This window comes from Cutaneotrichosporon oleaginosum (assembly GCF_008065305.1).
Source record: "Cutaneotrichosporon oleaginosum strain ATCC 20508 chromosome Unknown ATCC20508_contig03, whole genome shotgun sequence".
NCBI lineage: Eukaryota > Fungi > Basidiomycota > Tremellomycetes > Trichosporonales > Trichosporonaceae > Cutaneotrichosporon > Cutaneotrichosporon oleaginosum.
In genome coordinates, this window is record NW_027072172.1 from 964,149 (window position 1) to 991,152 (window position 27,004).

At 58.7% G+C, this 27,004-nt stretch overlaps 9 protein-coding genes across 9 annotated transcripts; 2 read left to right on the top strand and 7 right to left on the bottom strand.

Moving 5' to 3' along the window:
* Nucleotides 1-440: 440 nt before the first annotated feature.
* COLE_03567 (uncharacterized protein) lies at nt 441-3,053 on the bottom strand (the record flags this gene model as incomplete). Its single annotated transcript, XM_018420596.1, has 5 exons — nt 441-1,472; nt 1,505-1,973; nt 2,005-2,247; nt 2,280-2,492; nt 2,575-3,053. 5 exons carry the CDS (start codon nt 3,051-3,053, stop codon nt 441-443), a joined length of 2,436 nt encoding a protein of 811 aa, XP_018274834.1.
* A 940-nt stretch (nt 3,054-3,993) lies between these two features.
* On the bottom strand, nt 3,994-4,822 carry COLE_03568 (uncharacterized protein; the record flags this gene model as incomplete). The annotated part of the gene is made up of 2 exons (XM_018420070.3): nt 3,994-4,099; nt 4,203-4,822. 2 exons carry the CDS (start codon nt 4,820-4,822, stop codon nt 3,994-3,996), a joined length of 726 nt encoding a protein of 241 aa, XP_018274835.2.
* A 355-nt stretch (nt 4,823-5,177) lies between these two features.
* COLE_03569 (uncharacterized protein) lies at nt 5,178-7,358 on the bottom strand (the record flags this gene model as incomplete). Its single annotated transcript, XM_018421617.2, has 5 exons — nt 5,178-5,300; nt 5,340-5,603; nt 5,636-6,643; nt 6,697-6,971; nt 7,022-7,358. The coding sequence occupies 5 exons, from the start codon at nt 7,356-7,358 to the stop codon at nt 5,178-5,180; spliced, it is 2,007 nt and encodes a 668-aa protein (XP_018274836.1).
* A 1,108-nt stretch (nt 7,359-8,466) lies between these two features.
* Nucleotides 8,467-11,505, bottom strand: COLE_03570 (uncharacterized protein; the record flags this gene model as incomplete). Its single annotated transcript, XM_018421166.2, has 3 exons — nt 8,467-9,188; nt 9,293-10,370; nt 10,405-11,505. The coding sequence occupies 3 exons, from the start codon at nt 11,503-11,505 to the stop codon at nt 8,467-8,469; spliced, it is 2,901 nt and encodes a 966-aa protein (XP_018281438.1).
* A 1,955-nt stretch (nt 11,506-13,460) lies between these two features.
* On the top strand, nt 13,461-15,227 carry COLE_03571 (uncharacterized protein; the record flags this gene model as incomplete). Its single annotated transcript, XM_018420221.1, has 6 exons — nt 13,461-14,095; nt 14,139-14,395; nt 14,428-14,691; nt 14,726-14,837; nt 14,869-15,022; nt 15,057-15,227. 6 exons carry the CDS (start codon nt 13,461-13,463, stop codon nt 15,225-15,227), a joined length of 1,593 nt encoding a protein of 530 aa, XP_018281439.1.
* Nucleotides 15,228-15,356: 129 nt separating this feature from the next.
* Nucleotides 15,357-17,115, bottom strand: COLE_03572 (uncharacterized protein; the record flags this gene model as incomplete). Its single annotated transcript, XM_018425716.2, has 3 exons — nt 15,357-16,363; nt 16,417-16,628; nt 16,664-17,115. The coding sequence occupies 3 exons, from the start codon at nt 17,113-17,115 to the stop codon at nt 15,357-15,359; spliced, it is 1,671 nt and encodes a 556-aa protein (XP_018281440.1).
* Nucleotides 17,116-18,681: 1,566 nt separating this feature from the next.
* Nucleotides 18,682-20,373, top strand: COLE_03573 (uncharacterized protein; the record flags this gene model as incomplete). Its single annotated transcript, XM_018421167.1, has 2 exons — nt 18,682-18,805; nt 18,893-20,373. The coding sequence occupies 2 exons, from the start codon at nt 18,682-18,684 to the stop codon at nt 20,371-20,373; spliced, it is 1,605 nt and encodes a 534-aa protein (XP_018281441.1).
* Nucleotides 20,374-20,980: 607 nt separating this feature from the next.
* COLE_03574 (uncharacterized protein) lies at nt 20,981-22,389 on the bottom strand (the record flags this gene model as incomplete). The annotated part of the gene is made up of 2 exons (XM_018421168.2): nt 20,981-22,136; nt 22,172-22,389. The coding sequence occupies 2 exons, from the start codon at nt 22,387-22,389 to the stop codon at nt 20,981-20,983; spliced, it is 1,374 nt and encodes a 457-aa protein (XP_018281442.2).
* Nucleotides 22,390-24,526: 2,137 nt separating this feature from the next.
* COLE_03575 (uncharacterized protein) lies at nt 24,527-26,064 on the bottom strand (the record flags this gene model as incomplete). Its single annotated transcript, XM_018420210.1, has 2 exons — nt 24,527-25,834; nt 25,870-26,064. 2 exons carry the CDS (start codon nt 26,062-26,064, stop codon nt 24,527-24,529), a joined length of 1,503 nt encoding a protein of 500 aa, XP_018281443.1.
* Nucleotides 26,065-27,004: the final 940 nt, after the last annotated feature.

Consider the following 27,004-nt stretch of genomic DNA (forward strand, 5'->3'; position numbering starts at 1 on the left):
TCGGCGGAGTGTGTGGCGGCGAGCGAAGACACAGGTGTGGACGGTGATTTCAACCCGTCGACGCGAAGTAGGGAGATGGAGCTATGGAGAGTGACGCATGAGCTCGCGGGCTCGACGTCTTCCGCTCCGCACCACATGGGTCAACCTCCTCCTCTCCAATGACTCAAAAAGCATTCCTTGCGAACACCATGCTCTCTGTCGGAGAATTGAACTCCGGTCTCCCGCGGTCACAGCAAATGACAAGCGAGCATACTAGCCACTATACGAACAGAGATACATATTCCGATGCGGGCGAGGTTGCATATTAGCACAAACAACGCCACGTCAGCCATGACCAAGCTACTTTGCTGCGCGGACCCTTCGAGGACGGGCTCTTCACATCGTTCTTCGCATCGGTAAGTCCATCGTCTACGACGTCTACGAACTCCCTCCCAGTGCCATCAACACCTTCCAGGACAGAAGGTCCCCATCGCCGCCTCCTCCTCAAAAGCGTGCTTCGCGACGAGCACGCCGTACTCTCCGTCCGGCACAACATACTCCTGTCGCTCAACGTCCCAGATCGACACATCGTACCGGCTCAGCGCAAACTCGACGGTCGTCGTCTCCCCGGGGTCGAGGTTCACGCGAACAAAGTCGCGGAGCACGCGCGGCGGCTCCCCGGCCTCAGGGGGATAAACGAGGTACAGCTGTGGCACTTCGCACCCATTGATCCCGCCTGTGTTCGTGACGTCGGCGCGCACCGTCCAGCGCTTGCGGTGGAGGGCTCGGGTCATAAGGCGGCCAATTTTGACGGGCTTCTCGGACTCGCCGTCGTCCTCCACCACGCGTTTGCGCCGGTCCATCACTTGAACATTCGAGATGGCGAATGAGGTGTAGCTCAGCCCGAAGCCGAAGCCGAACAGTGGCGTGATATCCTCCTTCAGAAAATGACGGTAGTCCACAAACAAGCCCTCGGTGTAGTTGACATTCGTCTGCGGCGGCTTGTTGGTGTTCACGTACTCGATGGCAGCGGAGTAGTCGGTGTACTTTGCGGCGATAGTATACGGCAGACGGCCGGAGGGGTTGTAGGCACCCCACAGAATGTCCACGAGGGCATTACCACTCTCCTGCCCTGGCAGGCCGGCCCATAGCACGGCAGTAATGTTCTCATGATCGACCCAGTCCATACTCATGGGTCCAACGGAGTGCACGACAACGACCGTGTTGTTGTTACGCGCCGCCACGGCCCGAATGAGCGCATCTCCGTTGTGCCAGGCCGACAAGTTGTTGCGATCCCCAATATTTCCGTTGACAGTGATGTACTGCTCCCCCGAAACAGAGTTCACGCCGACGAGCGCGACATCAGCCCCCGACGCAACCTTGGCGGCGCCAGCGAGGTCCCAGTTGTTTAGGTGCCAGTTGAGTGTCGAGCGATCCTGCTGCGCACGGAACGAGATGGCCTGTAGCGGGTCGACCAGGTAGGGGAAGTTCGTCTGGTGTCAGCTGGGAGCGCTGTACAGCTCACAGTGCCGGATCCCCAACCCATGGCGAAGGTACCGGAAATCCCGCCCCGGTCGGGGAAGCCGTTAGGCCCGTTAGGAGCTGGACCCATGTCCTCGCCAATGAGCGCAATCGAGCGCGGCTTCTTGAGCGGGAGCGCCCCGTCCGTATTCTTCAACAGCACGGTGGAAGCAGCGCCCATAAGCCGGATAAGCTTGTAGTGGTCGTCTTGAACGTCGACGTGCTCGTTCTGGCCTTTCCACGAGTCAAAGTTGACGTCAGGGTACCCCTTATCCTGCCCGACAAGATACCACGCCGCGACAATGCGCTGCGCCATGTCGTCGAGGCGATCAACGCTGACGCTGCCGTTGCGCACGGCCTCCGTAAGGTTTGGCCCGAAGTAGCTCGTGAGCCCGCCATTCATCCCAATGTCACCCGGCATGTCCATGTCAAGTCCTGACAGTACACCGTGAACGCCAGAATGCGTCGCGTCCCTGTCATCAGCGCCGCAGCGCGCCACCTCACCAATCAGACATGATGTACCCCCCATATCCCCAGTCGGTCTTGAGAATGCCGTTAATCATCTTCGAGTTCTGGCTCGCCCAGCTCCCGTTCACCAGGTTGTAGCTGCACATAAACGCGGCCGAGTGTGCCTGCACCGCACGCAGGAAGGGGTGCGCGTAGATCTCGCGCATCGTCCGGTCGTCGATGTTCGAGCTGCTCGTCGTGCGATTCCGCTCCTGCTCGTTGGCAATGTAGTGCTTCGTGCTACGGTCAGCTCATGTTCTCCCCGAGCTCACGTCGCCTGAACGCCGGCTTTCTGCATTCCGATAATGGTCTCGTATGTCGCAATGCCGGAGAGGTACGGATCGGCGCCGAAGCCCTCCCAGTTCCTGCCGCCGGCCGCGACGCGGCCCATGTTCGTCATGGGTCCGAGGGCGACGTTGATGCCTTTGCCTTTGAACTCCTGGCCCATGGCGTATCCGCGATCGCGCAAGAGTCTTTTGTCGAAGCTGGAGTCAGAACGCATCAAAGTGGGGAAGGTCAGATGGTGGACCACCTCCACCACGCCATGACGTCACAGATGGCACTCACGTCGCAGCGGCGTTAATGCCGGCTGGGAAGGCCGAGACATAGTCGGCGAAGCGCACGCCGAGCGGCGAGTCTTGGAGACAGAGGCCGGTCCAGTTGCGCGCGGGGATGGGCTTGGTGTTGCCAACGCAGCGGCCTTGCATCCATCCTGCGCCAGTGACGATATCGACCTTCTCCTGCACGCTCCAACCGGCGAGGAAGGTGCGAGCTTTGCGGTGCGCGTCGCGCCAGCGGGGTGGGAATTGGTCGGCAACGTGCAACGGTGCGGGCCAGTCTTCGGCGGTGTAGCCTGGTGGGACGGTGCAGAATGTGCAGTCGGCGGAAGTGGTGGAGGAAGGTGCGATGGAGGAGGCGGCGGAGGCGGTGGTGTTGGAAGCGACGGAGATGGAGGTAGCGGAGATGGAGGAGGAATTATGCGCGATGCCTGAGACTGCCGAAGTCGCTTTGGCAGCGGGTGTCGACGCTGAGGTACCGTTGATCATCGATGATGCTGAGGTCGTGTTGGTTGACGCAGAGGAGGCAGTGGAAAGCGCGCTCGCCGCTTGGGAGGATTCCCCCGACGGTGCGGGGCTGCCCTGCGCGCCATTTTGCGCATGCGCAACCGCGAGCAAGAGGAAGAAGAAATTGATGTTCATGGTCTGGTGTGAGCACAGATTGTACATTGCAGCGGAGATGTGACAATCTCACTTCTGCGCTGTGACCTGGACGATGGGACCGAGCTTGTATTCCCCAGCTGAGCGTTTATATGCCCCGAGCTGAGCCGCGGCGTGTCTAGGGCGAGGGGCTGGCTACCTGCATGTGTGGTTTGAATGGATGGTGAAGTGGATTCGAGTGCAGTAGATCAAAGGAGAAGTGGGAGCGAGAGATGTTTTGTGCTGTGCCGATGTGCCTGTGATCAACAATGTGCCGGGGTGGTGCCGAGGTATGCTGCTAGCATGTTAGTGCGCTAGGTCCAATTCTCACGGCGATGGCGGACGTTCATTGCGGCACGGTGCATGCGGCACGGCAGACTACGCATGCTAAAGCAGTCGCGTGCGGACATCTCTGCGGACATGTGGCCGTGGGGCGTGGGCGTGTTAAGGCCGGCGCAATCATATGAGTTGTCCATCTCTGACGCAATGTCATCTTAGTCTCCAGCCAGATCTTCCAACACACTAGCTGGCCTCAAGCCAAGCCAGCCACCTCTGGTTTGAGTCTAACTCTGACATGTGCATGTGATCATCGCCAACGACCGCTGTAAGTCAGAGCACCGCACCTGAGAGTCTGAGGCTGCTCCGAATAGTGAGTACCACCATAAGCGTATCATCTGAGTTGGGATCTCGGCGTGACTAGGCCCTCTTCCTGTCGCCCGCCTACACGCTCCAGCAGCCTCTCCTGCCTCACATACACTCGCAGTCATTGGCCATAGGCCATTCATACCCATCATGGCGCGAGGCGCTTAACGCTCCACTCAGATTTGATGTCCGGGCGGGTGAACACAAATCGGTCGTGCAGGCGGCTCGGCTGGCCCGCCCAAAACTCGACTTCGCTGTCGTCAGCTCTCAACTCTCCCTTCTCTCCCTCCTCCACCTGCTCTCATTCCTCTCTCTCTCTCTCTTCCCCTTGTCCTCGTCCCTCCCCATCCCACTCACATAGGCATGACCCGATACCCGCCCCAGTGCGGGGGACACGGCACCTCACCCGGATACTTCTCCTCGACCTCCTTGACGCGCCGTTCCATCTCGCCCTCGCCGACCGCCTGGCTCTGGGGACTGGCCCACGCGCCAATCTGGCTCCCGCGCGGCCTGGTGGCAAAGTACGCCTCGCTCTCTTCGCGCGACACCTTCTGCACCTCGCCCACCACGCGTACCTGCCGCGACACCTCGCGCCAGTGGAAGCAGAGCGCGGCGTGGCCCGTCAGCTCGCGGCCCTTGCGCGACGTGTAGTTCGTGAAGAAGACGAAGCCTTCGTCGACCTCCTTGAGCAGGACGACGCGCGAAGAGGGAATGCCGTTGGCGCAGGTGGACAGCGTCATGGCCTCGGGCTCGCGGACGGCGGGCTGGCCGTGCGTTGGGCGCAGGGCTTCGTGTAGCCACAAGCGGAAGAGGGGAAGCGGAGCGGGGGGGAGGTGGGCTGCGTCGAGCCGCGTCGCGTTGTATTGATTGTGCGCGGTGAGGCGGAAGCCTGTGGGCGTCGCGATCGTCGCGGTCGCGTCGGGAGCGGAGGCGGCAGCGGCGGATCGCGCAACGGGAGAGAGGACTTGGTCGGGCATGGGGAGAGGTAAGGAGAGGGAGTTTGGGGGGGAGGGGGAGAGAAAAGCCGAGGAGACTTCGGGGTTATTGAGCGAAAAGGTTGGAGAAGAACAAGGGATCGGGCGGTGGATCGAGGTGGAGAGGCGTTTTCCGATCGTCCGAGTCACTGCGGAGTATGACGATCGTGGTGGAGTGGAGGTGGAGTTGGGCGGGTGCATTTCGGTCAATGCCGAAACCGATTCAGTAGAGTAGAGTTCCAATGCGAAGACCACGCTCTGTACATCACAAGCACTTCGATATCCATTTTCCCAACAAACATATAGAGCAAAGCCGAAGGGGTATACCCAAGCAGAAGAATCGAGAACCTCACGCACACTACGTCTTGACACGGAACAGGTAGCGCAGCTTTACCTGGTTGACGTCGTATGTAATGTACTCGTTGTACATGAGGTACGCGCCGTCGACGTTGGTGTCGCCGGGTGGGGTTGTTACGTCGGGCTACAGTCAGCACTGCTATCCAAGTTAGGGGCAACTCACCATCTTGATGCCCTTGAGCGACTCATGCGCCTCGCCCGCGCACTTCCACTTCGACGGGCCGACCCTGCCCTGGCCCCAGGTCGAGTACATGCCGCCAGCCTTGGCGCTGTCGCCGGCGTTGTACGACGCGTTGGTGAGCTTCTGAAGCGGGTCGCCGAGCTCGGCCTCGCAGAGAAGCAGAAGCGCAGTGCTATCCGACAGGTAGGAGCAGCAGTAGTTGACTGACTTGGAGGACATGTCGGCGAGGTAGATGCCCTTGCCGAACTGGGGTTAGCTACGCCGCACGATATCCTCACCATGTAGCCGGACACTGGTGCTTCGGGGGGAGCGATGCGGAGACCCTGCGACAGGATACCGCCAAAGTTGGTCGCGCGCGAGCCGTGCCACAACAGACGGCGATCCGATGGGATGGTCGGGTAGATGCTCTCGTCGAAGCGCTTTGTCTCGCCTGCGCGCTCGATGCGGAAGATCTCCTCCACCTGATAATTAACATGGTGGGTTGCTCCTTTCGAGTCAACGAGGTACGCGGCAAGCTCCTTGAACTCCTTCGAGGCCTTGTCCAACACGGTCATCTCCTCCATGCCGAGCGAGTTGAACTGCCGGTCGTAAGCGTGCATGGTGTCCTTGGGGCGCTCGGCCTTCATAATCGCCGCCGCCTCCTTCATGTCGCCGAGCGACTCGAGCAGCTCAATCTCCCTCTTGAGCAAGGCCTCGGAGGCAATGATTGGCGGACGGTTGCGGCCAAAGTCGTGGGGAATGTACGAGTAGAATCGATTGGAAAGCATCTCCACAGCGGACTGGTAGGCCTGACCGTGAACCGACTGGGCCAGCGAGTGGTCGTCAAAGAGCGAGGCGAGGTCCTTGAGAGCCTGGAAGCCCTTCAGAATGGTACTCTTTGAAAGCTTGCCCAGAGGCATCTTCTGCGCGTCATAGTTGAGATCCCTCATTGCGTTGTTCATGTACTTGGTGTTGAAGATGAGGGCCATGAGGTCCTGAATTGGCTGCTCGAGTTTGGACTCTGGCGGTACCCACTCCTCCTCCTCATCCTCCTCCTCCTTGACGTCATTGTCCGCGCCTTCGTTGTCCGAGTCATCGTCGTAGCTCTTCTCGATAAACGTGTACTTCTTGGGCTTCGGTGGGTCGTTGCGCTGCGCCCAGTTCAGGCCAGACTTGTCCTTGAACTTTTGGTTGAAGTTGGCAATGGCATCCGGGAGGGTGCCACAGCCGAGAAGCTTGTTTTGACCCGCCTCTCCGACACGGCCCCATCGCGTCCATGTCCTATAGTTGCCGCCATTATAGAGGATCTGGCGTCAGCGGGGTTACTGGTCGCCTATTGGGCTCAATTGCAGCTACTCACCTGCACGCGGTAGAATTTGTTGTTGTTATTTCCAGCATTTGTCTGGTTGAGGTTGGCGTCGTAGATCATGCCATCATCATCGATGTAGACTTTGTAGTTGACCAAGTGGCAGTACTCGTCAACGGGGACGTTAAAACCCTTGGTCTTCTTGGCCTTTTGCCCGTCGAGGTCGCCCTTGCTAGCGACCTTGTCCGCCGTGTCCTGAAGCTTGGTGGAGGTGATGGCGCCTGCAGCCTTAGATGGGCTAGGAGGCGCGGGTTTGGCTGATGCGGGGGCTGGGGTCAGCACCAAAGTCATCCCATATACGATATCTACGATGACTCACCGGCCTTCTTTCCACGCTTAGCAGGCTTGACGTCCTCCTCGTCATCGCTCTCCGCGGCACGCTTCTTCCCGTTGGCCGCTCCGTTGGCTCCGCTGTGGCCGTTGGCGGTGCCATTGGCAGCGCCGTTGACGCTTGCCGCCAGGGCGACATACTTGGCCTCATCGACGAGGTCACCCTCCTCCTCACACGCCTCGACCCAGCGCTCATCGAGGATGTGGACGTTGTTCTTCTTGGCTGCGGTGATCTTGGGCGAACCCGACTGGATGTCCGCCGTGTTTGCGATGAGGTGCGTGACTGTCTTGGTGACGTTGTTGGAGACTTTGGCGCCAAGGCGCATGACCTGCTCGGTGAGGTCTGTGCCGAGCTTGCCGGGGACGCCGATGACGATGCGGGTGCCCTTGAGCGGCTCGGTGTTCTTGAGGACTGGAGGAGGGGAGGGGGTGGGGGAGGGGGAGGGGGATGCGGCCTTCTTGGTTCGAGCGGCCCGCTTCTTGGGTGCAGGGGCGGGAGGGGGAGGTGGGGGTGTGGCAGCTACGGCGGCTGCGGCCCTTGCTGAGCGGCGTGGAGGCATGTTTGGGGGGGGGAGGGGTGGTTGAGGTGTTGACGGAGGTCTTGTTGATGATGATGTTGAGGAGAAAGAATGATGAAGTGCGTGCTATTTGAAAGGCGAGCGGGAGCGGGCGTCGATGTTTGTGGGGAGGAGGAAGGTGGAGGCCGTGGAGGGAGATGGCTCAAGTCGCATCACCCACTCAAAGGAAGGAAGGAGGGAAGGTGCATATCCCGCACGCACCAGTCGCGTCAGCTCCGGCTCATCCTATTCCCTGGACCCTTATCCCTCGGATCACCACCCCTTGGCGGCCACCCGTCCAGCACAGCCGCGGCGTGTTCCATGTCCCCCGCATCGCCATTGTCGCCATTGCTTGCATCGCCCTGGACATCCCGAAACGCGCTCTTGGCCAATTGCAGAGCTGCTCACAGCCAAGGAGCAGGGCAAAGCAGGGACTTCGGGGAGACATGGAAAGGCAAAGGCTATGCATGTCGTCTGTCTGCAATCCAGTCATGCATCATGTTTGGTCCCTGAGCTATCTGACATGGTTCGTCCGACGCGTTCTCGGAATCCGCGAGGCACAAGGTACAAGCACCCAGAGTGCCCTCCGGTTGACGCGACTGGATCGGCTGGATCGCTGGATTGATCGTCGCCACGTGTCGAAATAGATCTTTATTCATGAAATCGTGAACCATGAACCATGAGCTCAAAATCTCGTCCCGTCACAAGCACATGAGATAGAATTACTTCTGAACGACTACATGCAGCTTGAACTGACACATCTGACAAGAAGTCCGTCGACCGTCGACAGTTGACCGTCAACCACAGCTCCATTACCATCCCGCACAGACCAGACATTGATTCATTGCTCTTCTGCGAAGGCTACATATTGTGGCTACTAGAATAGCGTCCGCACCGCCTTCTTAAGCGCCTCCACGTCCCCACCCTGCGCATGCAGCCACGTCTCCGCCTTCTCCTCTATCATCACCCACTTCTCCTTCGCCTGCGCGAGCTTGGCGTTCAAAAGCGCCACCGCGCACGCAGTAGCTACCATCTCGGCGGAGAACCCCGGTGCCGCTGCCATGGCCTCTTCAGCCTTGATGCCCAGCGCATATTCGAGCGTCGGCGTCCACCTCCAGTTGCCTTCGAACAACTGCTCATTGATGAGGAACATCAGGGCCATCACAGGATTCCTTTCCCCGCCACTAGTGTCCGCAGGCGCGGAACGTCGCTCAGCGTAAGAAAAATCATCCAAAGGAGAGTAAGCAAGACGCTCGAACGCGCCGGTGTTGTCCTGGCCGCGGCCGCGAGTTTGGGCTATCAGGGTCACGCCGCCGGGGTTCGTGTCCAGCGCCACCGCTTGAGGACACGGAGCGGCAGGCGGCGCAGAGGGCGCATACGACGGCGCCTCCCTCATGGAGCCGGGGGCGGCGCCTCCCGTCGACTTTGTAAGCATCGCCGATATATGCCTCACGGCGCCGCTCGGCGCCGCCATGGGCTTTGCACCCCCCATCGACTTCTTGGGCATTGCGCCTCCCTTCGACCGCTGGGGCATTGCCGATCTCTTCGAGACATGTGCTCTCGAGTTGGCAGCCGAGCCGTAGCTGCTGCCACTGCCACCTGATAAGTCAGCAAGGTTATCATGCGGAGGGGGGGCTTGCGGGCTCTCACGGCCCAGCCATGCGACGGGGACCATCGAGATCATGCAGGTGAGATCCACTTACCATGCCTGGATACGTTCTGAGCCTGCATCTGCATCGGAGCAGGCGGAGGAGCTTGTAAGGGGATGCCGTAAGGAGAGGCGGACATGCTGCCTTTGGACATGTCCATGTGGTCTTCGATATTGCTCTCGTTGTACTCGGGCGGGATGTCGACCACCATCTCGTCGCCGTTGTTACCCTTCTCAACAGCGACAAAGCTGCACCACTTTCCGCTGACCTGGAACTTCGTTCCGATGCGCACGGCTTCGCGCTCAACCATGTCGCTGTATCGACCCGGGTACTTGTCTTTGAGGGCAACCGGACCGACCTTTGCGAGCGATACCCACCCCCGACCCTCCTCGAGCTCCTTCATCTCCCTGCGAGCGGCAAGCTGATGGATGGTCATCCCTGGCTCCCGGAGCACCGTGACAGGGATCTCAAGCTCCAGCGGTCCTGCAGCGCTGGTGGCGCGGAGGATGACCGCCACTGGAGCGGAGGAGGGGCACGTGTCCGAAAGGAGCACGTACACCGTCGTACGCGAAAAGGGGAAGAGCGGTGGAATAACTCCCGGAGTCTGCAGGTAGCGTGGCGCCGGGAGGGCAGGAAGAGGCGCGGCTTCGGACTTGGGCGGCGAGTCGTCCTTGAGGTCTCGCTGGAACAAGGAGATGATGCGCTTCGACGGGCTGCGTCTGGTCTTGGCAGCCGTTTCGTTGTCCCCAATCAAGAGAGAAGAGTTGACCTTTTCGACAAGCTCAAAGTCGTCGTCACTTTCCTCACACTTGCCGTACTTGATCTCGAGCGAGTAATCGGTAATGTGCGGGAAGAGTGAGGCGCGCAGCATGCGCAGGATAGCTACGTCCATCTTCTCGCCATCATGAACATACTGCGCAAAGCCGCCACCCCCCCGTGCAATGCCGTTGACAAGAGAGGTCGATGCACCGCTGCCAATGCCAAGGCTGAAGACGCGGATCGCACCCTTGGCCTTTTCGATTTGTTCGTTCATCATGGCGAACAGTTCTTCCTGCGCCCAGATCTCACCATCAGTGATCACAAACACCTCCAAGTTCATATCGGTGAACCGCCGCTTGAATGTCTCGAGGATCTGCGATTAGCACCGTCACTCTCTCACTGCGCACCGGATTATACATCTCCGTGCCCCCAAAGTTGGCCTTGAACGCAGCGACGTGTCGTGAGGCCTCGTCGAGCGTTGCTTGAGTGTAACTCTTCGACTGTTTCCAGAGAAACTTGAAATCGGTGCCAAACGAGCAAATGTTGAACTTGACCCCAACAGGAAGGGACTTGAGGAAAAGCGTGAGCGCCGAGATGAGGCTGCCAATGTGTCCAGACATAGAGCCGGAGCGGTCGCAGATGAACACAACCTCGGGCTTCTCAGAAGGCAGCGCAAACTTAGGAACTAGAGTGGTCATCAAGGCGCGCTGATGAGGGATCGTGGAGTGGGTCTCGAGAAGGGCAGTAGGCTCGCCGAGATTGGTTGCGACGACGTGAAGAACGAAGTCGGTTTCGAGCGAGGTCGAGTTGAGGGTAAGGCTAGCTGTCGCCTTCTCGAATGAAGGGTCGGCGTTGGGAGCTTTGGAGGTGTGGCCGACCGATACAGCGATGGGGTGCGATGGGCTCTGGACACTCTTAATTGCCGACGCGGTGGGCATCTCAATGTCGATGGTGACGCTGATTTCACCACCCTGGACATTGCTGGAAGCGCTGTCTCCAAACTGCATGGAGCCATAACGGGGCGCGACCTGGGTGGGAATGGTGAACCGGAGGCCGTCGATCTGAGCATTGTGCTCGAGCTCACCGAGATACGTAATGTCGACAAAGACCTTCTCGCCAGCGGGCACATTGCCGATGCGAGTGGTGAAGACATCACCAGCGCTAAGCGACTCCTCAAGCAGGCCGGCCATGTCGCCGCGGTCCGTCGCTGCTTTATAGGTGGCCTTGGCTTGGTTGCGCTCCTGGACTACGCCCTCGATAACGCGGCTGCCGATGGTGCACCGGAAGCCCACGACGGACACGCCATCATATAGCGGGAAAACGTATTTTAACTCATCAATCTTATCCTTGGACTTGTTCTCAAATGTTTGCCGTAGCACAGTGCGGGAAGAGGTGCCGATGATAGTTGTGTGAGCGCTGATATCAACTTGCGGCAGGTAGTAGCGGTCATATTCGACTTGGAAGAAGCAGCCGCACAAGATGTCGGTTGAGTGCCATGCGTAAGACATGTCGGTTGGGCGAGTAGTATGGTAGTTGCACCCGTGTTGTACCCTTGAGTGTATTCACGCTTGTGACGTAATAACAAGTGGTCAGAAGACGCGAGGGCTTGATTACTTGAGGTGGCGAGGTCAATGGCAAGGCACGGCGACAGTGAGGTAGTGGTTGAAGCCACGTTGGTTGTAAAGACGAATGAGGGTAGGAGGAGTGGGTGTATGGTGGCGACAGAGATGAGCGGAAGTGCTGCAATCTGGATTGCCGGAGAGTGAGGTCGACGAAAGAGGACGATGGGCGAATGAGAGGATGAGAGAAAGAGAGGAGAGAGGGTGCCGAGCGCTGGCCTTTATAGTCGGCGACGAGGGTGGCGAGGCGATCCCGGTCCTTGTCAACAGTGGAGATTGTGGAGGAGTGGAGATCGGGGCGACTCCATTCCTCTCCGCATTCCTCACTTTCCTCAATGCGATGCCCCTTAGTCCTTTCGTCAACAGCCGTCCTCTTCCCGTTCTTGGGCATCTGCACCCTCTAAGTGCCGTCGCAAAGCAACGCTCCACACTCGTCACCTGTCCTACCTTGCATGCATCTCATTGGCGGCCAGATTGTCTGACAGCTTTTGTCGCCTTGTTGTGTTCCTTAGTTTCTCACGCATAACTTCATTAGACTTGTGCCTCTCCCGCACGATCGCCGATAATATCACGTGACCCAAAACGCGAGGAATGTTATCCATCGTACTGGCAACCCTCGGGTGACACACCCTGCTGCAACGAGGAGGTTGGGAGTCAAGGCACATCTGTCTACTGTATTTCAGCCTAATGGGGCCTCTCTTTCATGAGCGTGGAAAGCGGGTCAGTAGGAGGGGAAGGTTGTAAAGCGAACACATCTTTGGGGAATCAGTGATCTCATCGAGTTTTCCGAATCGGTAATCATTATTGAGAATCGGCCTCCTAATCGGCAATTGCAGAGGAGGCCTTGTGGCTCCCACGCCTGCCAAGATCGTGCCATCCGAAGATGTACAGCCTCGGTCGCACCTCACACCTCGCAGCCAACCGCTCGTCGGTCCATGAACGGGCTGAACAACGCGCATCGCCATCGGGTTGCGGGAAGAAGACGAATCTGCCCTGGACGACAGACAGGGGCGGCGCAGCTCAGGCCTCCACCGTAGATCGCCATGTCAAGCCCCAGATCTGGTGCCACACCGCGTCGTGGCACCCGTCTATTGGGTAGCCTCGATGTATTTGGATGCCTCACGAGCCTCGACAAGACTGGGCTCAACTCAGAACCGAGGACGGCCATCATGGGTAATTTGGTCGTGTCGTGGGGGTCCTTAGCACATTGCTTTCAACACCGGTGATGGAGTGGGGCAGCAGTTTCGAGGCGTGGGCGACTATGGCACCCTGCCCCACTCACGAATTTGGTATCTTCACGTGGATGGCAGCGCCATAGAATCTTCTCTTATTGCTTTGGAGACACGGAACATCATCCCGACAAGAGCATCGCTTTCCACAATGCGCCTTTGGGCCTTGTATGAGCAGGTCTGGCTGTGCAGTTTCTGAAAAGCTACAGCCGACAGGAACCGCGACGCCCAAACTCATCGTGCGAACGGATATCCGGCAGATATCACGGCACAACCTCGCTTTCCTTATGGACATTCCGGCGACACAACCAGACCGTCTGCAGATTGAATGCACGCCTTAACGCCTCGTCGTTACGCCAGCCTGAGAGCGCCAGACCGCGGCAAATTGTCTCACGTGTTTGGCACCGACTCGGCCGAGTCGGCATCTCACGGCGATAACCGACGTCGTATAGTTGACTACCTCCTCCCTCTTTTCCATCTCACAACATCATTATGCGCCGCGCCCGCCCCCTGCTACCCAGTGTGCACAGCGCCGCGCGCCCTCGACCCGCGCGGCGGTACTACTCGACTCCATCCGCGCCTCCGCCCCCTCCCTCGTCCTCTCGATGGGCACTTATGGGCGGCCTGGCAGGCGCGGCGCTCACCTACGCCGCGCTGAGCCTCAATGCGAGCGCCGAGCCCGGCCCCGCTCCAGCTCCCGCTTCCATCCCCACCCCCGCTGCTCCCAAGCAGGGAGCTGCGCGCTTCGGATCGCCCGACGACTACCGCGCAGCGATCGCGGAGATCCGCACTCTCCTCCTCGACGACGTGACCACCGACGAGAGCGACCGCGAAGCGCACGCGGCCAACGAGTGGTTCTACGGACCGCAGCAGGCGCCTTGCGCCGTCGTGTTCCCGCACTCGACGGCGGACGTGCAAGCCATCGTGCGCATATGTGCGAAATACCGTGTGCCGATCATTCCTTACGGGGCCGGGACGGGGCTGGAGGGGCATTTCTCCGCGCCGTTCGGCGGCGTGTGCGTCAACCTCGGTCGGCATATGGACAAGATCGTGGCCGTGCATCCCATGGACGGTGATGTGGTAGTGCAGGCGGGCATCGGGTACGAGACACTGAACAAGGCGCTCGCGGACGCAGGGCATGCACTGTTCTTCCCGCTTGATCCGGGGCCGAACGCCAGCGTCGCGGGCATGCTCAGTACGGGGTGCTCAGGGCCTAATGCATTGCGTTATGGCTCGGCGCGCGCCGAGTGGTATGTTGCGGTCGAAGGCCGAAAGCGGAGGGACTAACATCAGGTTCATTAACGTCACGGCCGTGCTCGCCGACGGGACCGTCGTCAAGACGCGCCAGCGAGCTAAGAAGTCTTCAACTGGCCCGGACATGACCAAGCTCTTCATCGGTGCCGAAGGCACGCTGGGTATCGTCACGGAGGCCACGCTCCGCCTCACGCCCAAGCTGCCCACGCGTGTCGCGGTCATCTCCTTCCCCTCTGTTGCTCATGCGGTCCAGGCCGTCGTCGACGTCGTGAACCAGGGTGTGAACGTGCAGTGCGGTGCGCCATGTATAGGCAAAGCTGATACGCAGCCGAGCTACTGGACTCCCTCTTCGTCCAGGCCGCAAATCATTTGGGTATCGTGCCGAACCCCCTACCGGAGAAGGACACGATCTTCTTCAAGCTGCAGGGCACAGATGCCATGATGGTCGAAAGCGAGCGGCTCATCCGTGAGATCGCCGAGAGAAATGAGAGCATCGAGATGCGTATGGCGCACGACGACAAGGAGAGTGACGCGCTCTGGGCCGCGCGCAAGGGCGCGTTGTATGCGGCCCTCGCGCATAGCGGATACGAGAGTGGGTCGGTGCAGAGAGGCTGAGCTGACCGCAGCACCGATGCTGTACGGGAACGACGCATGCGTCCCTCTCTCCGCGCTTCCCCAGTTTGTCGCCGACTGCCAGAAGGAAATGAAGGATCGGGGGATTTACGGCCCAATCGTCGCGTGAGTTCGCCCCATGCTTTGCTGATTCCAGCCACCTTGGAGACGGGACGGTGCACAGCACAGTCATTTTCAACTCGCACGACGAGCTACCCGCAATGCATGAGCTTATCAGCGGCTTCGTCAAGAAGGCTATCGCGCTCGACGGCACGTGTACGGGCGAACACGGCGTCGGGCAGACCAAGAAGGTGCGTCGCTGCAGCGCATGACTGTTGACGGTAGAAATACCTTCCTAGCGAGCTGGGAGATGGGACATGTCGGATGTTGAGGACCATCAAGGATACGCTCGACCCGCTGGGAATCATGAACCCGGGCAAGTTGTATCCCGACGAGCCGGATGCGCCGGGCCAGGATGCCAACTACGCGCCGCCACCGCCAGCCTGCTGTGCATAGGTTAGCGCAAGGCAGACAAGGTAAAGTGTGCGTGAACTGCAGGCTTCCACGCACATGCGACAGACGTCGCCACTGGCAGTAGACATGATACATCTATTTTAGACATCTATAGTTGTACACGGGTCTGCTCTAAGCACTGTCGACGATGATGAACTGCCACGAGTGCTTGCGCACCGTGTGCTTGCGCTCGGCCCACTCCTTGGCTGAGTACTCGGTGATCTGGGGAACGAGGGTGTCGGGCTTGTCCCAAGTGTTGGCTGCCGACAGGTCGTCCGAGTACATCTCATGGACGGTGACCTTGGCCACGTCGATGCCGTTGAACTCGATGTCGCTGGCGTCCCAGTCGAGCGTGGGGTGGCGGTTCATGACGGACACGCGGACGCTCTTCTTCCCGCCATCCTCCTTGACCATGGCCACGAGGTCAATGTATCGGGGGTTGGCCTTGACATGCTGGATGAACTTTGGGAACGTCTCGCCATCGTAGTAGTCCGGCATAGACGGTGTCTGGAGGAGGTAACCATCGCGCATCTGCTGCGAGAAAAGCTGCAGGACGTAGAACGTACACTGCTTGAGGATTGCGTTGTTCTTCGTCAAGATCGGCGCGATCACATTGCAGCTCTGGGCGATGCATGCGATGCCGATGTCCCTGGACTGGCGCACGAGCATGTTGAGCCACGCAATCTGGCCCAGCATGTCGGTGTAGTCGTAGATCTGCTCGAGGTTGTCATCGACGCCGGCCTTGGTCTGGTCCCAGACGTTCCACTCATCGTAGCAAATCTTGACGTCGTGCCCCGCGACCCCCCGCCATGTGTTGTCGATGTTGACCTGGTCGATGATGGCTTTCGTGATCTCGATGCCCTTCTCGGGGCCGGCGGGCCCGAACACGTTCTTCTCGTAGTCGTTCCCCGGCTTCGTGTAGATCTCGTGGAACAGCGTCGAGTAGAAGTGCAGCGAGTGCATGTCCACGTAGGGCACGACGTGCTGCAGCACCTCGCGGTCCCAGTCCGTCCAGCCTGTCTCGCCCGACGAGATGAGGATCACCGACTTGTCGACGAGCTTGATGCCGTGCGCCCACTGCTTGGCCTTGAGCGCGTACTCCTTGGCAGTGAGGTTGCCGACCTGCCACGGTCCCCACACTGGTCGTCAGCACATGTTCAGCCGCCACCTGAGGCCTTCCCGTCCTACTCACTCTCATTGCCAAGCCCCCAGTACTTGACGTTGTGCGGCTCGTCGCGGCCCGTGTTCTTGCGCCGCAGGTTGGCCCAGTACGTGTCGCCCGTGCCGTTGCAGTACTCAACCCACGCAAGCGCCTCCTCGTACGTGCCCGTGCCCATGTTGAGGCAGATGTACGGCTCCCACTTGTTGGCGCGGCACATGTCGATGAACTCATCCGTCCCAAACCTAGCGTAAGGGTAGGCAACATCCCGTGCACTCACTGGTTGCTCTCCGAAGTCAACCACGCCAGCTCAATGCGCTTCGGACGGTCCTCGACGGGCCCGATTCCGTCCTGCCAGTGGTAGTTGGAGACATAGTTGCCGCCGGGCCAGCGCATCATGGGGACAGCGAGCTCACCGTCCGCCGACAGGATCTTCTGCACGTCCTTGCGCCACGCCGCGCGCCCCTTGCCCTGCTCCTCGAGTAGCTCCTTAGGACTCGGGTCCTTCACGTCATCAACGATGCCCCCGTAAATACAGCGGCCGAGGTGCTCGAGGAAGCCGGCGTACAGGAGCGGTGTGACGGGCCCAGCGGAGGCATCCGCGCGCACGCGCGCGTCGATGTTCACCGGCATCTTCGTGAACGCCTTGATGTGTTCATAGCCCTTGGTGTAGACGTTCGGGTGGAACGTCTGCATGTGCTGCAGGTGCGAGAGGGTGCAGTGGGCCGCCATGGTGGATGCGAGGGTGACAATGTCGGCGGACGGAAGGGAGATCTAAGTAGTATTGTAGATTGTAGAGTGCTCGGCTCGCCCGGATCCGATGCGGCGGCGATAACCAACGAGTCTCAGAGATATGACCTCGGCCAAGTGCGGCATGCGCCACGAACGGGAATCTTGAAGAGAGGCCGGTGTACTGTAGTTGGCAAACCTTGCATCGCAGAACGGGAGGAATCGACGCCTCATGTGCTATGCAGCGTGGACGGGGCGACGAGATGCCGGCCGGTCCGAAGGGCCGAGGCATCGGCACCCGACATTGCGTCGTTTCGGCACAAAGGTCTTCCATCACCCTCGTTCCATCCCTGATCTCATGCTCCTGGCCTCGTGACTCTGGTCCGCCGAGTGCATTCGCTAGCGTCGTGTACCCCACAGGGTGTCGTGCGCATCCATGGGTGGGCAGAACGTGAAAGTTCCGTTGTGAAGAAGCAGAGATGATGGAAAGGGCCGAAGGAAGTCGCCGGCCCGCCGGAACCCCGGGCTCTCAACATCTATTTGGTTCCAACTCCAACGGATCTTGTACCATGTGGACATCACTTCTAGCACCTCCATTTCCGGTGAAAGCAGGCTAAGGCAGGGCATATCAGGCTGGGACAATGCACCTGCCGCTGGATATCCTGCAGATATTTTTCTCTCATCTCTATCCTTTTCGTGCAGACAGACGTTGTCAAGATGACATTGATCTCAGCCAGTTCATCGGATCAGGGATGAGGGTAGTCGGCGAATTCAGCCAATCAACAGATCGTCGTAAGCTAGGCACCGGAACTCTCCCGCTCGTAGATCCGATTTCCGTGTCATCCGCGAGGCCTCACATCATCCATGACTGACATGCCATTAGCGCGACGGCAAGAGCCCACTCTGGTCGCGAATGAGGTGATCTACTCCGTTGCAGCTGCCCACTATCCTTTGGGATCTAGGTACACAGTGACCAGCCCGCTTAGGGTATCGTAAGAGCAGGACGATATGCGCATGACATCCAGCACCGAGGACGATCCGGTAGCAACTCCAGCGACAAGCTCTCAGCACATGCCCTGAGATGGCAGCAGCTTCTCCGACGAGAACGGGGTGTGAACCTGAGCATCTGTGCGGCAGAACTCCGCCACCTAGTCAGCTGTTCAGGTGACTCCGCCACTTACGCAAGCCACCGCGCGAGACCTGCTGGACTCGCGGCGGGTTCCCCTTCCCCCACCCGCGCACATTTGATCTGCATGTCACATCGACGGCGACATTCCCGTTCATGTTCTACGCGGAAGGCGGCGATTCACAATACACGCGCAAATTCCCGTTCGGGCGTCACGAGATTCCCGTTCGTTCTGGATATCCGCTGCGCATTATCGCGATTTGCCCATCGCACGCGCACGCCGAGTGCCGAGAACGAGGGCCGAGACTCTCCGCTGGCCCACGGGGCTCGCACGTCGGGGCTCGGACTAGATTGTGCCCCAGGTTGCCGAGAGACTGAGACATATAATGTTAAGATGGTAGGTCGTGCGGATCCCCATCTGCCACTTCTGACCTTTCTCCAACATGCCACCAGCTCTGCAACCGGCGTACGCAACGATCGAGAACAACACGGCCTCGAAATGGTGGAAGGACCCAGGTCTCAAGAAGATGATCTTGGTCGTGGTCATTCTCTGGGGTAACTCGTTCAGTGAGTACTCATCTGGCATGAACCCCCCCCCCCCCCCCCCCCCCCGGGACGCAATGATAAAAAATGGAAAGAAGAATCTAACCTCAGCCTGGGGATATGACGGCACGCTACTCAATGCGCAGCAGGCCATGCCTCAGTGGATCGAGGCGTTCGACGACCCCAAGGGCCAGGTCCTCGGTCTCATCGGCTCCGTCTTCTACTTCCCAGCGGTTATCACACCCTTCATCGCCTCGTACTTCGGCGACCGCATCGGCCGTCGCCTGACGCTCCTGGTGGCGTGTCTCGTATCGTGCGCCGGTGCTCTCCTGAACACATTCGCCAAGTCTCGCGCTGAGCTCATCGCCGCCCGGGCAATCATGGGCGCCGCCCTTGGTGTTCAGTCCACCATCGGCCCTCCCCTGATGCAGGAAATCTCTCACCCGCGCCTTCGTGCCGGTTGCGCTGCGCTCTGGTTCACCTCGTACCAATTCGGCACTATTGTTGCCGCGTGGGTCTGTTATGGCACGCTCGACTGGCAGAACGAGTGGGCATGGCGTCTCCCGACCCTTTTCCAGTGCCTCGGCACCGGTGCCATCGCCATCTTCACTCTGTGCGGCTTCATGCCCGAGTCACCCCGCTACCTCGTTAAGAACGGCAAGGAAGAGATTGCCCGCAGGACGCTCGCGAAGTACCACGCAAACGGCGAGGAGAAGGACCCTCTCGTCGAGTACGAGATGGCGGAGATCAAGCACGGCCTCGAGATCGATGCCAAGACCAGCACCACTTACATTGACCTCTTTAAGACGCCTGGTAACCGCAAGCGTCTGTTCGTACTCTGCTTCATCGCCATTTCGGGTCAGTGGGCTGGTAACGCCCTCGTCTCCTACTACCTCCCGCTCATCCTCAAGACGGTCAACATCACAGACCCTCACCAGGTGCAGGGCATCAATGGAGGCCTTGCCATCTTCTCTACTATCAACTCCGCCATTTGGGCTCAGTTCACCGAGCGTTGGGGCCGCCGCCCTCTCTGGCTGACATGCATGGCTGGTGTCCTCGCCTGCTTCGTGGTTATCACCGCTCTCTCCGGATCCTTCGACAAGACCCAGAACAAGGCCACGGGCATCGCTCTCGTACCCTTCCTCTACCTCTACTTCATGTTCTACAACGCTGGCTGGATCACCTGCGGTGCCCTTTACACCACCGAAATCCTTCCATACGGTATCCGCACCAAGGCGCTCTCCGTCTACGTCACTGTCCAGACGCTTTGCATTGCCTTCAACTCCTACGTCAACCCTGTTGGCATGGAGAACATCGGGTGGAAGTACTACATCGTCTTCATCGTCCTCGACTGCATTTGGGTGGTCATCTGCTACTTCTTCATCATTGAGACCAAGGGCTACACTCTGGAAGAGGTCACCCGTCTCTTCGACGGCAAGGAGCAGGCCGACAACACCGTTAACAGCGGCCACCAGGAGCTGGAACGCCGCCTCTCCAACGCGGCCGACATCGACCGCAAACTTAGTAAGGGCGACGACGCGTCGCCCAAGTTGGACCACGATGATGGCAAGTTTGTCGAGTACAAGCATTAAAGCGGCGTTACAGTGGAGGGGATATGTGGGAGAGGTAGAGAAGTAGGCTTTGTTCGTATTATATTGCCCATGAATCAGACTTTCTGATCTGCCGTTGTCGGTGCTCTGCTTACCGCCTACGTTGTTCATTTTGATGTTTAGATACGCCGAACAGTAGCTGGATACTGATTGCCTCGCGACAATCGGTTTTCCATTTACCTCGGATTCGCGCGTTCTTACTTTTCCCTTAGTCCTGGCTCGCCCATCTTCGCTTTTCATCCTCGCTTGTAAGACATCATTAGGATGCGCAGGCAACGCCTCACGCCAGGAACAGCCTTAACTTATCTCGCATCGCCATCTTATCGTTGTCGATCATATGCGCCGAGATACCCGATGAATTCCCGGAGATTCCAATTCGACACGTACTCGAGAGAGCTCTTGTCCCTACCACGTGTGTGCGTGTGCATCAACAGGGGGGATGTGGTCTGAATTGCCTTGAGACTTGCGGCACTCTACGTCTAGGTTACCTCAATTCATCCCGAAAACTACAGTACTGACGATGCTTCCCTACAGTATACCTGCTGCACAACCAATGCACTCCGCACTCTGTTGCACGACCCTCCCTTCTTTAACCCTGATAACGGAAAGCCGGCGAGCCCTCGATGACGACCAGACCCCGGTCAGCCCGGCGGTTCATCCACTTGAAGTAGAGCATGAGTGACATGCTGAAAAGCACGACACAGGTGTTGAGCGCCAGGGTTAGATACACTCCAGTCGGGTAACCCTTCTTGGCCTCCTTCTCCATGAATGCGACACCGGAGAGAATGCCTCCGACGCCTCCCCAAGCGACAATGAGAGCCGACGCAAAGCCGCGCTTCGACTGCCGACGAATAGAAGACTGCGCCCACGCGAGGATGAGAGGGACGTTGCTGTTGCATCCGCCGATAGCGAGGAAGATGCCAGCGTAGCGGGCCGCCTTTTGCGCGTGAGGCAGCTGCGAATACATACAGGTGCCGACGATGAGGCAGATAGCGTTGAACGAGACACCTGCGGCGCGCATGCGGGTCCTGTCTGAAAAGATGGACACGGCCACACAGGGAGCAATGCACCACACGTAGGGCGGAGCCACAAGGATTTGAGCGAGCGCATTGCTGAAACCCATTTGCCCGAGAATGCCTGGAAGGAAGTACGCGAGGGAGTACGAGCCCAGCGTCGTGGAGCCGAAGAAAAATCCGAAGAGCCACAGCTTGAAGTCGGTAATGTACTCCAAGAACAAGGGCATGGTGAGCTTGTCCACCTCGGCATCACCGCGGTCGCGTTGGATACGTGTGATGATGATGTTCTTCTGGTGGTCGGAGAGGAAGTGGGCCTTGTCGGGGAAGTCGGTGATGAAAAGATAGCCCATGCAGCCAACAAAGACTGTAAGAGCACCCTGGATGATGAAAATCCACTGCCAGCCGTGGAGATTTTGCCTCTTGTGTAGCTGCGAGATACCCCAGGCCATGATTGACGAAAGACCGGACAGGACGATCGATAGGCAGTAGAAAAACGAGTTACGCATCGCCATCTGGTGACGAGGGTACCAACAGGAGATGAGGAAGGCCGCGCCTGGGAATAGACAGGCCTCGAAGACACCAAGGACGGCGCGCAAAGCCACAAGCGACTGCCAGTTCTTGACAAAGCCCATTCCGATCATGACAAAGCCCCAGAGCACGGTCGCCGTCCCGAGCCACCACCTAGCGCCAAACTTTCGTAGACCGAGCTGAGAGGGTACCTCAAGAATGCTGAACGTCAACGAAGGCCACTCCCATTAACCTACATGTAAGGAATGAAGAACATGATAGTGGCCAGGCCGTAGCGGTTTCCATGCGAAGAGCCGTCGGCCTTGGCAAGGTCCAGGTCAATGTTCATCTGGAGCTTGTTGGCTGCACGTGCGAGCGACAGATTCGTACGGTCGATCAGCGAGATGCAGTACATCGCTGAAAGAATGGGGATAAGCCGGAAGTCGACCTTGCGCACGGTGCTGTTAACCTCCATGGGGTCGAAGCCGTGGTCGATGTCGACCTGGCGCGAGCGGTGATCTTCGAGGTCCTCCGGCCGCTCCTGGTATGGGTCGGGGGATGACCGATCATCGCGCTCCGAGTGGTGGATCTCAGCCTTGGCTTGCTTGTGAAACTCGTCCTTCTCGCTGTAATGCGACATGGTGAAATCTGTGAGGGCTTAGAAAAGGCAAGACAGGAGTGGGTTTATATCAACGGCGCGCAAGCGCTGCCACCGTCGCACTACCTGTCGTCCCATAACCTGAACTGCATGAGCGCCAACCGGCGCGGCCGGGTTTGCGGGGCAACTACGCTCGTCTAAAAGCGGGCCCCGCCGTGCGATACCGGGGCTAGCCGCAATTCCGGAGGCCCAGACCGGCGACCCGCATGCTGTTTACCGTCGGTGAGCACCGCTTCCATGGCATATCGACCGCGGCGCTCAACGCACTGAGAACCCCCGGCCATGGGGTTCTCAGGGGACGTGTGACATAGTTGTGTAGCTGCTGACGCTGAAGTGCGTCCCGGCTCTCGTTAAGCTGAATTTGCGGCGGTCCTGACAATCGACAGCACATGTGGACCCACGACTCAGGACAACGTTGAACCAGGTTCCCTGGCAGAGCCATTTCTGGCTCACGCGACATGCCAAGCGGCAACTCTTCAGGCTTTCGGAGGTTGAGCCCATCGCCGAATTCTATAAATGGACTGTCCAAGTCCTTCGAGGCACCTAGCCAAAACCCGTGTTTAAGTATGGAATGTTACAGGCTCTACCTCAGGCAAGCCTTACGCGGGAGTTGCCTGGCTCTGCAATTGTTGGGAGGATGACAGGAAGCGTCCCTCCAATTTCAGGTGGTGTAGAGCGGTGCCCAGCTAATGTTTCGACTGCTGGAATGAACTCACAGCGCTACGTTGCGTGGTGTTGTAAGAAGTGGGCCGTGCAGGTACGGGCGGGGGGAGAGTGGGGCTTACGTGAGCGAAACCTCCAACTACCGGTCCAACGGCAGAGGACATGTATCTCACCGAGAAAGCCAAGTGACGCTGCTGTACATGCGGTTACAGTCGCAAGGGCAAACCGAGGTTGCGGGGGAAGATTAGCATTCGCTCGGTCATTCCTCATTCCATAATGAGCACTCACGTGCCGTACAAGCCCACATCGCTGCTAAGCCCGCACATGAGGCCCTACTCTGCTCTCGACAGCCAGCCGGTCTCGGCAGTGGGCATGATAACGCTTGCAGGAGTTCTCAACACAAAGAGTGGCGGTCCTACTTGATTTCTGGGGCACGTGTGGAGCCCACTTTAGTGAGCCCAATCCTATCGGCGACCCGATACGGAAACCTGCGATGTGTGCTGTGCTGAGATCCTGTCGCGGCAACTGCGTTGAGACAATGTACCCGACGCTCAGGGTGATCTGGAAAACTGTAGAGCAGGCATGAGAGTTCATGGACACATCAGAAATAGTTCACGGTTGACGATGTTCCGACTGGAAGAATCGGGAAGCAGCCACCCTGGTTACGGCCTGCAGAGGTGTGGGCATGTACCCGAGATCTCGGAGCGCCTGGGTTGTGGTCGCTTCTTTCTCCTCACTAGCGAAAAGTTTGTCTTACTCTACCCCCTCACATGGGTTACCCATCCCAACAAGAGCGATGCGCTTCGACACCAACCTCTGACGCCAAAGCAGGAGATGTACGGTTGGAGTTCCAGAAAGATTCGGCAGCATGTGGTCAGTGCAGATCCTTCTGCTTGCCAGACAATGAGATAGGCTGCTCACCGACATCGCTTGTGAAGCGACGCAGCCGAGAATGCCGCCGAGGCTGTGTCGTTAATAAGCATAAGAGTTTCCCGGATCGTCCCCTTTACTCTCCGCACGAATCTGTGTCGTCCGGCTCTCTGCGCCCTATTTGTCCAGGCTAGGAGCGCTCTCAGCGAGCCGACCGGTCTTGGGTCAAAATCCAGACCGACAGAAGGATCGCGCCGTGGGATCAAAACAATCAATCCAGTCTGTAGATATACATATATTGGGTAGTGCTGGCACATGTAGTCTGTCCATTGCTTGCGCGTCGATGTCAGTACCATACATACGAGCTATCTCATTGCATCTATACAGCTTAACATCGACCTCCCTTTCACTTTGACTGCGGCTACCATCCGAAAGTCTCAACGTAGAACTCGATAGGCACCTGCCCGTTGGCTACTGCACCCGCGGAGTTGACGCGGCAAACCGCGCGACGCGCGTCCATTGCGAGGCTGGTGGGCCCGCAAACCACAACGGCCATACCGCCAGCATCTCTGGGCACATCAGCGATGTCGGAGCGTGCAATGGCTTCGATGTCGGCGCGACCGCGCTGAACTACCAGAAGACCGTTGTGGCTCTGGTCGGACAAACCCTCCTTCTCGGGGTTCGATGTCGGCGAAGCAGGATGTCCTCCCTCCTTGTGCTCCCCAAGTGCTGGCTCAGTGGGGTCGCCAGACCCATACGATGTGAGGTACACATCGACGCGGACATGCAACCCCTCTGCCGCGATATCACCAAGCATAGGCGAAATCCAGGAGATTGGGTCATCACGCTCGCGGACATTCCACACTAGGCGAGCGGTCGCCACGGCGCTCTTGCCAGCACGCGCGCCCTTGGCAATGCCGAGCAGGTGCGAAAGTGCATATGTAATGCCCGTGCCGCCGGCCACGAGAAGAACGCCGGCGTAGTGGTCCAGCATGGGCGGGAGGCCGTATGGCCCATCGACAAAGCACTTTACTTGGCCCTCAGAGGACTGGAGGTGCTCAACTAAGCGTCGCGTGAAGCCTGTGTGGGCACGGACGATGAAGACGGCCTCTCCGGTTTCGCTAGGCACGTTTGCCATCGTGAATGGATGGCTTTCCAAGCCGAGACGTGCGACAGAGGGCATGATGAGGAACGCGTGTTGTCCTGCGCGCCACTTGAGCTTTGGTGCGTGGGCGACCACACGGACGGCATTGGAACCCAGCAGAGTGACGCTCGCCTGATCGCTTTTACGCCCAAGATTGGCGTACACCGCTTTCGCGAAAGATACCGCACGGTCAAAGCCCCAGATGACCATGCTTGCCCAGATCCAGTGCCTGTACATGGGGCGGTGATAATAGAGGGCCACGAGGAGAGCGATGCCCATGCAGATGTGGAGGGCGATGAAAGCTTCGTAAGCCAGACGGCGGAAGACGCCGAAAGAGCTGAGGAACATGAGGGAGATGCAGGTAAGAGCGAGGATACCGGTCGCGGTGGTGAGGTTCTTGGGGTTGACCACCGGCTTGCCAACTTGACCCACCATCGCACCCATGTGTGTCCACGCTGTAAGAACACAGGTGCGTCCAGCAACACGATGGAGCCAATTCAGCTTCTCGTACGAGATTCCTGTGAGGAGGCTAATGAGATTATTCCGCCCCGCCAAGCCAACAATGAGCGGGATCTGAGATATGGACTGCGGTCAGGGGCCGTGATGTGTTGTGCACTCACCGCAAGACCAAAGACCCGCGTGTAGTTCCGTTTCCCTTTGTATGTCGCTCCCCAGAACGTGAGGCCAATGACGAGAGCGACGTACGCTGCCGTCCAGAACCACTCGCTCACGCTGTGGTTTGGGAAGAAGTACAGCGGAACACGGACATGCGTAAAGTTCGTCCACGCTGCACGCATGGCGTACAGTTTTGCCATCGCACCCGCGCGGGGGGTGGGCGACTCAATCGCTGTCGACCGCGCTGAGCCAGGGCTGGGTCGAGCAGCGCCGCGCTTGCGTAGCCTGAGGGCCCGCACGATACGGAAGGCTTGCGCGATGGCCAACGCACCAACGACCCCGGTCAGAATCCACCATAGGATGTTGAAAGCGACGCGCGAGTGCAGCTTCGGCAGCCAAACGATCCATGGAGGCAGGCCTGGACCAGCGGGCTGCAGCATGGGGTCCTTGGGCTTGGCCGCGTTTCCCCCCGCACCACCAGTGCCGGCTCCACCCTGCTGCTGCCGAGGAAGCAGATACTCCATTCTGAGGTGAGCTGAGGTATTCGCGTGACTTACGTTTTCCTTTCTACTCTCTCGTTGAGGAGCGCTCGCGAATACTCACCTTATGATATATTCCTCTCCCACCAGTTGTCGGTCAACTCCACTTTTCTGCATCTCCGTGCAATCATTGCGGCCGTATTGGTGCACAACTGCAATTCACAAGGTTCCCCATGTAGTGCTGTGTCGCACCCTTTCCGGCCCCGTGCCCATCGTGCGTGCGCCAAGAGGACAGAAACACCATCTGATCTGGTATTGCGTTCTTAGCGTGCCGCCATCTGCCTCCATCAGGCACAAGGATGAGCCGATGAGTTGCACGTGTCGGCCGAAATTGGCCATGAGGTTCAGTAATTTGTGGGTAGTTCGGTCTCGGGCTGATAAGAACGGCGTGCCAAGAAGCCAAGACAAACGCTAAACTCAATTAGGAGCACGAGGATGGAAGGTTTCAAGTTGGTTCGGAAAATTGAACACCTCAACCAATTCGCGATGAGATGGTGTTTGAAGTGCATGTCAGGAGCGCATGTGGCCGACAGCAGCACGCAGGGCTCAGATCCGCAATAAAGCGGGGCAACACCGTTGGACCATAACGCCGGTGTTGCAG